Genomic DNA, 13229 nt, shown 5'->3' on the forward strand with positions numbered 1-13229 from the left:
TATAGATCAAGCTTGAAAGAACTAATATCTAGAAAATAGGGCCACTTTCATATACACAAGGAAAGCTGCGCACACTGCTGCTGCTGCCAAGTTGCTTCAGTTGTGTCCGACTCTGTGCGACCCCACAGACGGCAGCCCACCAGGCTCCCCCATCTCTGGGATTCTCCAGGCAAGAACACTGGAGTTGGTTGCCATTTCCTTCTCCAGTGCATGAAAGTGAAAAGGGAAAGTGAAGCCACTCAGTCGTGTCTGACTCTTAGCGACCCCATGGACTGCAGCCTCCCAAGCTCCTCCCATGGGATTTTCCAGGCAAGAATACTGGAGTGGGTTGCCATTGCCTTCTCCCACCTGAGTAAATTCTGGGATTCTGTTACAAAGAGAAAAAGGAAGACCAGATATTGGGGCAAGTAATTAGCAGTCTCTCCACATACATATGGTAGAAAAAAATGTTTCTGATTAAAGGAAAGCTGAGACTAAAGTCATATAAAAATTGGGAGGATATACATGCTTATGGTTTGGAAATACTTTTAATCAGGGTATGTTGTTTTGAATTAAATAGGAAAAAAGTTACAAAACTTATGGAAGGAAAAATTTTCTCATCCTAGAACATTAATTTTCTAGTCTGTCAAAACAAAGTTGTACCTCCAACAGTTGATATCATTTTTTAAAATTTTTAATGGGAGGATACTTGCTTTACAACATTGTGCTGGTTTCTGCCACACAACGTGAACCAGCCATAAGCATACATGATCCCCCTCCATCCTGAGCCTCCCTCCCACTCTCCCATCCCACATCTCTAGGTCATCACAGAGCACTATGAGATATAATTAATGTGAGGTGTGTTTTATTCCAGCATAAACCATATAAAATGGCTGGGTTATATAGTCAGAAACAAATACTGGTAATTTCATATAGATCAACCTGTATCAAAGTTTGTGAATAATTTACTTAAAAAAATACTAGTTAGAGCAGATCTAGCTTATCACCATAATACTTAATTTTTAATTGGAGGATAATGGCTTTACAATGCTGTATCACTGTAGTAAAATGACTGTTACAGCTGAATTCCAGTCATCTTTCTTCAGTAGGAAAGGAGTGAAATTATAGCTGGAATATCAGGAACTGTACCTTCACCCTTAAGCACTTCTGAATTCTTCTGTTCTCAGAATTGTAATATTGATCTTGGTAGACTAGAAGATGTCCCCCCCGCAAATATTTTCATGCCATAATTTTCAGTGTTATGCTTGTTTAAATTACATGGCAAAATGGACTTTGCAGATGGAACTAAAGTTACAGACCTTAAAATAGGGAAGTCAGCCAGATGTGCCCAATGTAATCAAATAAAAGACAGAAGGGTCTAACATCAATAGGATGACTGAAGTAGCAGGAGAGAGTCAAGGACTGAGAGGAACTTGACCATGGTTGGCTTTGAAGAGAAGGGGCTATGAGTCAAGGAATGCAGGGAGCCTCTGGAATATGGGAATGGCTCTTGGCCAACAGCAAGCAAATGGGACCATGATCCTTCAATTGCAAAGAACTGAATTCTGCAAACAACTGAATGAGCAAGGAAATGGAGTCCCCCATCCCACCTCCAGAAGAGAAGTTCTACAAATACCTTGATTTTAGCCCAGATGAGACCCATCTCAAACAGCTGACCTACAATACACTTCTGTAGCTTAATACACATAAGCCATTAAATGTGGTAATTTGCAATGGCTGCAATAGAAACTTATATACTTACCTCAGTAAAACCTCCATTTTAAAGGACTCATCACAGAATGGTCCCTATAGTCCTTGAAACCATATTTTTAAAAACTCATATATTTGGTCCTTAATGATTCTAGTATATTAAACTACTAGAAACTGAAATGTGTATATAGCTAACAAAAATTAAAATTGTGACCTACAAAGTCAATTATTTTATATAAAAATTCTATAAAAAGTTCATGACTAGTTATTATGAGAAACATTTCATCTAGGAGTGATTTCTAAGGCAGTTTCTTGGGTATCCATAAAAACAGACCCTTCTGTCTCAAAAGAAGGGATATCAATAAGAGGGCCAGAATCCTCTATCTCCAAGTTCGGTGGTTTCTCCTGTTCATAAATCAGGTTTGAATTATCTTTCATTTGAGTCTCATGCTCTTCCAACTCCAAAGATTTATCTGGATCTGAAGCTACAGCTTCATCCTCTTCATGTTGATGCAGAAAATTACAAATCATGTTGGGTCTATAGGAGAAATCATTCTCCTTGATTTGCAGCCATTCCACACCACCTAATAGGGGAGGGTGTGGGTGGGGTGAGAAACCAAGAAATATGAGAAAGGAATTTTAGTTACTTACAAATATTTTTAATTTAAATGTTCATATGAATATTTATCAAAATAAAACCCCAACTTAAAGAAAGTGTGCCTGAACCAACTGATAACAAACGTGTAATTTTCATCTTACATGGAGACCTTGGAAAGCCTGTAAGGTATGCATTATGAAAATCACTACTATTCTAAGCCCTTTCTCCAGAGTCCAGTTCCCAGCTCATTCTGAGAGATAACTGATCTTCCACTGCCATCTCTTGTCTAGAAGAAAATTGTCACTTCCCTACAATTTTCTTCTTATTCAGTCAGCTTTCAAATACGGTGGATGATACCACTCTATCGTCTTCCAAGTCAACATTTATGTGTCATTTTAAATTGAAGAATCCAATTGTGAAATAAAAAACCTCTCCGAAATAAAATACCTCTCCAAAAAAATCCTTGAAAAAAATGTTTGTTCCTTTTCATACCTACAGTCAAAGCCCTAATCCCTCAATGAACACCCATAATCAAGAATTGCTTCAATAATGCTAGCCATTTTTTTCTCTTATCCTTTTGACCCTTTCAGAAAGCCAAGTATTTTCATAGATACTTAAAACCCAAGCTGTTTACTGTCACTGTCAAAGTTCCATTAGGTATCTGTAAGATATCCCAACCTATCTTGTCACCCTGTTTGAGCATCCATCTGTCCTATACCCCACCATAAACTAACTCTTCTGCAGCTGTTTGTTGAAACATCCTTACTGTTGACCCCATATCTTCTCTCTATAAAGTCTCCCTCTTTCAAAACTTGATTAGTCCCTTCCCTCCAGCTCAGCTTCAACTATTGATTTCTATTAAAAAAAAAAAAACCTATTTTTTGCTTCCAATAACATTCTAAACATAGAGAATAACATTATTCTAAAAAAAAAATTTTTTTTTAAGTCATCAAGTTCAAAATCTTAAAGCCACCCTAAAGCCTTCTCTGTTATTTAGCATAATACTTGGCACATAACAGATAACTAAGTTGAGTGAAATGGGTGTCGGATCATAGACATCCATGTCTGTCTAAATGTGATTCACTTTAGAGTACAAGCTCCTAGAAAATAAGGACTACACCTCCTGTCTACCTTGTTCTGCTGGCATCCAAGATGGTCCCCAATGATCCTCACCTACCTGACACGCATGCCCCTGTGTTGTCCCCTCCCACACAGATAGGATATCAAAGAAATGACAGAATGTGACTTCTAAGGCTAGTTCATAAAAGACATTGTGGCTTCTACTTTGGTCTTAAAAATCACTTGGTCTGGGAAAGCCAGCTGCTGCGTCAAAGGGCACTCAAACCAGTAGTGTGAGGAGCGCAAGGCAGTGGCGCCTCCAGCACAAACGCACTAGCCATGTGAGTGAGCCATCCTACAGTTAGATCTTTCCAGCCCTACTTAAGTCTTCAGATGACTATAGCCCAGTCAACAAAATGACTGCAACCTCATGAGAGACCCAAGCCAGACTACCTAGCTAATAAGCTGTTTCCCAATTCCTGATTCATAGAAACCATGGGAGACAGTGCTTCTGCTGCTGTTGTTTTAAGCCATTAAGTTTAGGGGCCACTTTTTATGCAGCAATAGATAACCAGTACAGCCTTGAATAGTTGGTTGCTAATCTATTTGATTAAAATACACCCAAATTTTGCACTTCCCTGGTGGCACAGTGGCTAAGAATCTGCCTTCAAATGCAGGGGACACAGGTTCGATCCCTGGTTTGGGAAGATTCCATATGCTGTGGGAGCAACTAAGCCCATAAGCCACAACTACTGAGTCTGTGTGCTGCAACTACTGAAGCCCATGTGCCTAGAGCCTGTGTTCCACAAGAGCAGCCACAGCGATGAAAAGCCTGTGTACTGCAAAAAAGAGTAGCCCTGCTTGCTCCAACTACAGGAAACCCGTACAAAGCTAATGAATAAATAAAAAGATGCACCCATATTCTCCCGAAGATCTATTAGATTATTAAAAGACTAGAGCGAACTCTGTAACTTCCTTCAAGAAGAATATTTAAATGATAGTTAAGCCATCTGATATGTATCTGCCTTTCAAGTTCATTCTAGAACTTCAAGTGCCTCCTTCCTATTATTTTCAAAGTGCCTAAAAAAAAGGATAGTTGTGGAATACGTAAGAACAAAGATTTGTTATATAGTTATGTGTAGCTGGTATAAATTTCTAGATGATGAATGTACCTTCAAATATTTGTTCTTTACAATAAATCAAGCCACGAATATTCATCATTAGGGTCTTATTTACTAGTGTTTCAAATATGTCTTTGAGCAATAAGCCTTGTTTTTGGTGGACAAACACATTTATTCTGACCATGTCCCAAATTCCCTAGGGCAACAAAAAGAGGTTGGTGTGGTGAACAATGGGCTTTTAAACCATCAAGTGTTTATTTGGCCATCTCTGCAAACATGTGCCTGCTACAGGTGCAAGAAACACCCATAAAGTCTCTAGTGTTGGATGACTAGCAACTGGAGAAGGCTAACTGGGTGTTTATTAAGAACTAGACTTCAGATTAACAACTGTGGTCTTAGAGTCCCTCCCTCACATATAAAGCCAGCTTCTTCCAGTCGTGAGCATCTTGGGGAAGGTCACTGCATCTCCCCAAAGCTCAGGAGATGCTGTGGGGGTCAAGAACTGCTACCATCGTATCTTTTGTACTTACAAAGTTTTAATGGTGGGGAGAGGAGTGGCTGCTGAATTCCTTGGGGTTGAAATCATGTCAAGTTGCTTGACAAACTCCTCAAATCATTTCCAATGCAAAGCAGATAAAAATTTCTCATATGTCTCCAGTGCCCCCAGCTATATGAGAATTCAACTAAATTTTAAAATCTATCTTTGGTACTTTTTATGGAGAGCTCTCAATTTGCACATACTTAACCTATTACACATAGTTATTATTATGAAGTACAAAGAACATCCTGGCAACAATGTGTCATAAAGCCAATACTGAATCATCTATTTTCAGAGAAATAAGTGAACTAACCTATGTTTTCTTCTCCTTCCTTCTTTTCTGTCAGAAGAGTCCTTGTCATGCTGAGCTTCTTCATTGTGTGGCATTTATATTTAAGCACTGTTTTGTTACTGCCTTCTGCATCCACTAAAATACAAAATGAACACTATTATACTGCTTGATGGCATCAAATAATCGTGTTAAGCCTCAATGGTTCCAGTTTAGAGAGCTAAACTACTTCCTATCAAGATAATGCAGTTAAGTTCAAGATTTAACTCATTCCTCCTGCTCCAGCCACAGAGAAGTAATAGATTAAATACTTAAGAACTGAAGATACAAATGAACTCAAAGACAACACACATCTACAGGGGACAGAAACCCGAAGTTAGAGTAAAGCTACAACGCTGGACTGGAAGAAACACAAGCTGGAGTCAAGATTGCCGGGAGAAATATCAATAACCTCAGATATGCAGATGACACCACCCTTATGGCAGAAAGTGAAGAGGAACTAAAAAGCCTCTTGATGAAAGTGAAAGAGGAGAGTGAAAAAGTTGGCTTAAAGCTCAACATCCAGAAAACAAAGATCATGGCATCTGGTCCCAGCACTTCATGGGAAATAGATGGGGAAACAGTGGAAACAGTGTCAGACTTTATTTTGGGGGGCTCCAAAATCACTGCAGATGGTGACTATAGCCATGAAATTAAGACGCTTACTCCTTGGAAGAAAAGTTATGATCAACCTAGATAGCATATTCAAAAGCAGAGATATTACTTTGCCGACTAAGGTCCGTATAGTCAAGGCTATGGTTTTTCCAGTAGTCATGTATGGATGCAAGAGTTGGACTGTGAAGAAGGCTGAGCGCCGAAGAACTGATGCTTTTGAACTGTGGTGTTGGAGAAGACTCTTGAGAGTCCTTTGGACTGCAAGGAGATCCAACCAGTCCATTCTCAAGGAGATCAGCCCTGGGATTTCTTTGGAAGGAATGATGCTAAAGCTGAAACTCCAGTACTTTGGCCACCTTGTGCAAAGAGTTGACTCCTTGGAAAAGACTCTGATGCTGGGAGGGATTGGGGGCAGGAGAAGGGGACGACTGAGGATGAGATGGCTGGATGGCATCACGGACTCAATGGACGTGAGTCTGAGTGAACTCCGGGAGTTGGTGATGGACAGGCAGGCCTGGCGTGCTGCAATTCATGGGGCCACAAAGAGTCGGACACGACTGAGTGACTGAACTGAACTGAACAGGTCTATTAGGTGCCAGCCCTGAAGTGGGAAAGCGGGGTCGGGAATTTGGGTTTGCTGGGTAATGAGATCTAAAATTCTGTCGCTCAAAATGAAGCACCAAAGTCAGACACTACTTGAAGCCAGACTGGAGTGAGAAGATCCCCAGTCAGGAGAGAAAGCTGAGAAAAAAAAATTGCTATCCACCTGCTGCTTGGGGTCACAGCTTTATAAAAACTGTGGGTGTAGGTGGGAATGACGGATGAGACTCTGTGCTAAGGATGTGAAGCATGCTGAAATCCTGTGTGACTACTGATACTACACTTTAGAGAGCAACACAGTGGTGTCTATTAAGTTGAACCATGTAAAACTGGCAATATTCAGCCCAAATTGTTAATTTCAGATGGTTGAATCTACTACACACACTTATCAATCTAACAGTTCCGTTTCTAAGTATATACCCAAGAGGCATTTTTACATAGATGCACGAGACATTTTTGTGATGAGTAAATAAGCATAATTAAGAAAACAGGCTCTGGAGCAGACCATCTTGGTTCCAGTCCTGGCTCTGCTTCTAGGTCTATGACCTTGAGAATGTTTTTATCTCTCTGTGCTTCAGTTCCTTCAAATATAAAATGAAGATAACAATGCCCTCTACCTCACAGACTCGTGGTGAGGATTCAGGACATTTATACTTGGAACACTTAGAACAGTGCCTGACATACAGAAAGCACTCAATAAATTTCAGTAGTTATTAATAAAAACGGAAGCAACCAACATGTCCATTAATTGGAGAAAAAACTGCAGTACAGTCACAAATCGCAACAGAGAAAAGTTATATATACGTATATATATATATAAGCATGTAAAAAAATCTCAAAACGTATCTCTGATTGAAAAAAAGATAGAGAATGATACATTTATCAAATGCTACAATTTATATGAAGTGTGAAAGTATCCAGAAAGTGCTATTTATTGTCTGCTGATACATACATATGTAATATAAAATCAGGTGTAAGAAAGATAAACACCAAATTCAAGAGAGTGATCACCTCTGAAGACAAGTGATTACCTCTGAAGACAGAAGGGAGTAATTTTGGAGAGGGATACACAGGGGCTTCAAATGGACCTGGAATGTTTTTTAACTACCTAGCCAAAAGGGATGATTTGACACAGGTAGACAGTGGGTACATGAGATGTTTAACTTTAATATCCATCATATACAAGTATGTCTGAAATATTTCACAACAAAAAGAGTTGAGTCAGCATAGCAATCACTTACCATATTCAACATTTTCTTCAAATATAACACAGGTCCCAACAGTGTCTGCAGAAAAACATTAAGGCAACTTGTTGAAATAGCTGCTTTCTCCAAAAGGCATGTAAAAAAGGGAATTTCACCTCTCTGACATCCTCCTACCTTCATACTCTCCAGCAAAGACATAGCTGTCCACTTGCAGAATGGGCCTTTCAGTATCAATTCCCTACAACAGAATATAGGACCATTAAAAAGTCATTAGTAAAAACAGCCTTGGGAGTGGGGGAAATGGGTAAAGAGGGGCTCAAATAATACCAACTTCCAGTCATAAAATAAATAAGTCCTGGGATGTTCTTAACATCACGGTGACTATAGCTAGTACTGTACTTTATATCTGAAAGTTGCTAAGACAGTAGATCTTCAAAGTCATTACCAGAAGAAAAAAAATTTTGTAATTATATATGTAGTGATGGGGGTTAATTAGACATTGCGGTGGTCACTTCACAATACAAATACTAAAAATGTACAGCTGAAACTAATATAATTTAAAAAAAAAACTGTTGTACAATCCTTCAGTCATGTCTGACTCCTGGCAACCCCATGGACTGCAGCACGCCAGGCTTCCCTGTCTTTCAGCATCTCCCTGAGTTTATTCATACTCATGTCCATTGAATCAGTGATACCATCCAACGATCTTGTCCTCTGTCGTCCCCTTCTCCTCCTGTCTTCAATCTTTCCTAGCAGCAGGGTCTTTCCCAATAAGTCAGCTCTTCACATCAAGCGGCCAAAGTATTGGAGCTTCAGCATCAGTCCTCCCAGTGAATATTCAGGGTTGATTTCCTTTAGGATCAACTGGTTTGATCTCATTGCTGTCCAAGAGACTTTCAAGAGTCTTCTCTAGCACCACAGTTTGAAGGCTCAATTCTCAGCACTCAGCCTTTTTTATTGTCCATCTCTCACATCCGTACATGACTACTGGAAAAACCGTAGCTTTGACTAGATGGACCTTGGTAGGCAAAGTAATGTCTCTGCTTTTTAATATGCTGTCGAGGTTGGTCATAGCTTTTCTTCCAAGGAGCAAGCGTCTTTTAATTTCATGGCTGCAGTCACCAGCTGCAGTGATTTTGGAGCCCAAGAAAATAAAGTCTGTCACTGTTTTCATTGTTTTCCCATCTATTTGCCATTAAGTGATGGGACCAGATGCCATGATCTTAGTTTTTTGAATGTTGAGTTTTAAGCCAACTTTTCACTCTCCTCTTTCACTTTCATCAGAGGCTTTTTAGTTCTTCTTCGCTTTCTGCCATAAGTGTGGTGTCATCTGTGTATCTGAGGGTATTGATATTTCTCCCAGCAATCTTAATTCCAGCTTCTGCTTTATCCAGCCCGGCATTTCGTATGATATACTCTGCATGCAAGTTAAATAAGCAGGGTGACAATATACAACCCTGACATACTCCTTTCCCAATCTGGTTGCAAACTGTTGTTTCTTGACCTGCATACAGGTTTCTAAGGAGGCAAGTAAGGTGGTCTGGTATTCCCATCTCCTGAAGAATTTTCCATAGCTTGTTGTGATCCACACAATCAAAGGCTTTAGCCTAGTCAATGAAGCAGAAGTAGATGCTTTTCTGGAATTCTCTCGCTTTTCCTATGATCCAACGGATGTTGGCAATTTGATCTCTGGTTCCTCTTCCTTTTCTAAATCCAGCTTGTACATCTGGAAGTTTGTGGTTCACATACTGTTGAAGCCTAGCTTGAAGGATTTTGAGCATTACTTTGCTAGCATATGAAATGAGTAAAACTGTGTGGTAATTTGCACATTCTTTGGCACTGCCTTTCTATGGGATTGGAATGAAAGCTGACCAGGTCAGTTTTATAAAAAATATTTTATTTTTTATGAAAATTATATATGATAAAATAATAATTTATTTCTGTTTGGCTGTGCTGGGTCTTCGGGGCTGTGTGGGCTTTCCTCTATCGCAGCGAGCTGGGGCTACTCTCTAATCACAGTGCTCCGGCCTCTCACTGCAGTGGCTTCTCTTGTTGCACAGCATGGGCTCTATGGCACTCAGGCTTCAGCAGCTGTGGCTGGAGGGCTCGGAAGCACTGGGCTCAGCAGTTGTGGCGCAGGGGGCTTAGTTGCTCTGGGGCATGTGAGATCTTCCTGGATCAAGGATCAAACTCTGGTCTCCTACATTGGCAGGTCGATTCTTTTCCACTGAGCCCCCAGGGGAATCTAGTATAATATTATATGTCAATTATTTCTCAATTTAAAAAAGAAAAGAAGGATTTCCCTGGTGGTCCAGTGGTTAAAATTCCATTGCAGGGGGCACAGGTTAGATCCCTGGTCAGGAAGCGAAGATCCCACCTGCCTGGAGTGGGCACAGTAGTTGCAGCCCAGAGGCTCTTTAGTTGCGTCCTGTGGGCTTCAGTGGCCGTGGCACTGAGACTTAGCTGCCCCAGGGCATGTGGGATCTTAGTTCCCCGCACCAAGAATTGTACCCCTGAGCCCTGCATTGCAAGGCAGATTCTTAACCAGGGAGGTCCAAAAACACTGCATTTTTTTTTCAAAATTTCATCTTCCATTTAAAAATGCCACCCCCTCCCCCACAAATCTTTAACTCTTCCCAGCCACACATGCAGACATCAGGCATCGTTGTTGATGCTGTCAACTACAAACTGGCACTTGCCAAGAGCACTGCCAATGACTGAACAAGGGCATCTGCCACCTGCCCCTGTGGAGACGGAACCCTGTGCTGCTGCAGCTGCTGACCTTCAGCACCCCCTGAGAGAGCTCAGGGTGCAGTGAGGCACTGTGTGCTCCAGGGAATCTGGTGCGACAGATCTTTAGATAGTTAGATCTTTTCAGGAACTGATTTCATGATCCAAACCCTTGCATCTCCTCATACCTGGAAAACCACTAAATCCCTTCATGGTGACATCAAATCCTTATGACTAGCCGAAAACCTTGTGTAATATGAGTGCTTAATGGTACTGAACTCCCCCTTCACCATAATCTTATATATTGACCCTTCCCCACTGTCTCTTTGGAGCAGTCTCTCAGAACTATCAGAGATGCTGCCTCCCTGGCTGCAGTTCTCATTTTGCCCCAAATAAAGCTTAACTCCCAACTCTCAAGCTGTGCATCTTTTTGTAGTCGACAATGCTGTAGAAGCTGGGCATTAGTTTTCTCCCAGCTGCTCCCATAGCTCCCTGTACTGTGACTGTCTCCAATGGTTCACTGCTTTGTATACCTGGAATTAATCTATTTTAAGGGGATGCTTTTGAATTGTGGCATTGGAGAAGACTGCGAGAGTCCCTCGGACAGCAAGAAGATCCAACCAGTTCATCCTAAAGGAACTCAGTCCTGAATATTCACTGGAAAGACTGATGCTGAAGCTGAAACTCCAATACTTTGGCCACCTAATGAGAAGAACTGACTCATTTGAAAAGACCCTGATGCTAGGACAGACTGAAGGCAGGCGGAGAAGGGAACGACAGAGGATGAGATGGTTGGATGGCATCACCGCAATGGACATGAGTTTGAGTAAGGTTTGGGAGCTGGTGATGGACAGGGAAGCCTGGCGTGCTGCAGTCCATGAGGTCGCAAAAAGACACGACTGAGCGACTTAACTGAACTGACTCAACTAAAGCGGATGGGTATGTCACCGTTCATTCTTGTTTCAGATTTAAGAAAACCTACAACAACCCACCAATTCTACAAGACTCACCAAAATCTTGCATTTATTTTCACATTTTGAGAGCAAGTCTGAATCAAGAATTCCTGATAATTCCACCATAACCAACTGCTCCTGGTGGAAGAAAGAAGGGTTAACGCGTTAGCCTGTGAGAATGCAGGAAGAGGCAGGCAGTTAAGGAGAAAAGCCAAACAAACACTCGCAGTGAAACGACTCCACTTTTGTGAAAATTAGGTTCTGCTTTCAAGGAGAGGAAGCGCGCTCCGTTAACGAAGGTAACCTCCCTCCTTCCCCCTAGAACGTCCGTGTGGCCCGCAGGGCTGTGGGCAGCTGCTTTCCGCCCCGCGCCCTCGGGGGCACAATCCCGCCAGGCGCCCCGGGGCCGCGCCTCGACTCCCTGCCGCGCACACAGCCACTTCCACCCCCGCCACCACCGCGCGGGCTTCCACCGTGGCACTCACTGTTTCCTCCTCCTCCTCTTCCTCCTCTTCGTCCCAGTCCACCCAACTCGGCTCCTTGGCAGCTGTCGCCATGCCGCCGCTCCTCTGCGCCACCAGAGAACCGTGGGCCCCGCCCGCCAGGGCCGCCATCTTGAGTAAGGGCAGCGGCTCCGGCTGCGCCCGCCGCTGCTGCCAGCACGCGAGATGGCGGCCCCCGGGCCCACGTGGACCTCCTTGTTCCCCTCCGAGAGCTGGAGCCAGGACTCTGGCCTCTGTCGGGCAGCTTCGGCGACCTAGGGAGCCCTCGGACTCCGGTCGCTGGTGGGACGAGCCCACTGGCGAGCGAGGCAGAGGAGATCAAGAAGGTGCAGGCAAAGAGGCCACCGTGCGCGAGGGGAATGGAGAGGCCTAGAGTATCCCCATCCTACATTGCTTTGAAAGAAATTCTTTATGTTGTGTAAACACTCATCCTCAATTCAAGTTCTCCCCGAGCCAAGCTAAGGGCACACTTCACTGCGCTAGGAAGTGAGCTTGGGTTTCAGGACCCTGCAAAAGCTGCAGGCTTCGCAGGTGGCGCTAGTGGTAAAGATACCGCCTGCCAATACAGGAGAAGGGGGTCGATCCCTGGGTTGGGAGGATACTCTGGAGGCGGGCATGGCAACCCATTCAAGGACTGAGGAGCCTGGCGGGCTGCAGTCTGTAGGGTCCCATAGAGAGGGACACGATTGAAGCGACTTAGCACGCAAAACAGATGTAGGAATGGCAGATGGAGATCCGATTGCCCTAAGCGCTGTAAGAGACAGAAATTGGGGAGTACTAGACGAAGGAGCCTGGTGGGCCGCAGTCCATGGGGTCGCTAAGAGTCGGACACCACTGAGCGACTTCACTTTCACTTTTCACTTTAATGCATTGGAGAAGGAAATGGCAACCCACTCCAGTGTTCTTGCCTGGAGAATCCCAGGGACGAGGGAGCCTGGTGGGCTGCCATCTATGGGGTCACAGAGAGTCGGACACGACTGAGCGACTTAGTAGTTTAGTAGTAGTTAGTAGAGACTAAGTAAAGTGAAGTTTCAAACAGGATTTTTCTAAAACTAACTTCATGGATTTTTCTGATTATAAAATAAATGACCGTTGTAGAGAGACAGGATGATCTACCTCCATAGAGCATGAGAGTTAGGGTCTGATACTTGTCTGATTTTGCTGCATTATTAACTGCAAGGCTTTAGGCAAGTTGGTTTTTGTGAGGATTAAAAGAGATAATACCTGTAAAACGTATTTAGCCCATTGTCTGGCACATATTAAGCACTTAATATGCATTTAGTCTAGTCA

At 42.7% G+C, this 13229-nt stretch overlaps 1 protein-coding gene across 1 annotated transcript; it reads right to left on the minus strand.

Annotated features, from left to right (window-relative positions):
- Window positions 1-776: 776 nt before the first annotated feature.
- On the minus strand, window positions 777-12031 carry GTF3C6 (general transcription factor IIIC subunit 6). The gene is made up of 6 exons (XM_068985294.1): window positions 11922-12031; window positions 11494-11574; window positions 7928-7991; window positions 7790-7834; window positions 5319-5432; window positions 777-2273 (listed from the first exon to the last, which is right to left on the minus strand). The coding sequence occupies exons 1-6, from the start codon at window positions 11991-11993 to the stop codon at window positions 1972-1974; spliced, it is 678 nt and encodes a 225-aa protein (XP_068841395.1). The 5' UTR covers window positions 11994-12031; the 3' UTR covers window positions 777-1971.
- Window positions 12032-13229: the final 1198 nt, after the last annotated feature.

Source organism: Capricornis sumatraensis, chromosome 13 (genome assembly GCF_032405125.1).
Source record: "Capricornis sumatraensis isolate serow.1 chromosome 13, serow.2, whole genome shotgun sequence".
Classification (NCBI taxonomy): Eukaryota; Metazoa; Chordata; class Mammalia; order Artiodactyla; family Bovidae; genus Capricornis; species Capricornis sumatraensis.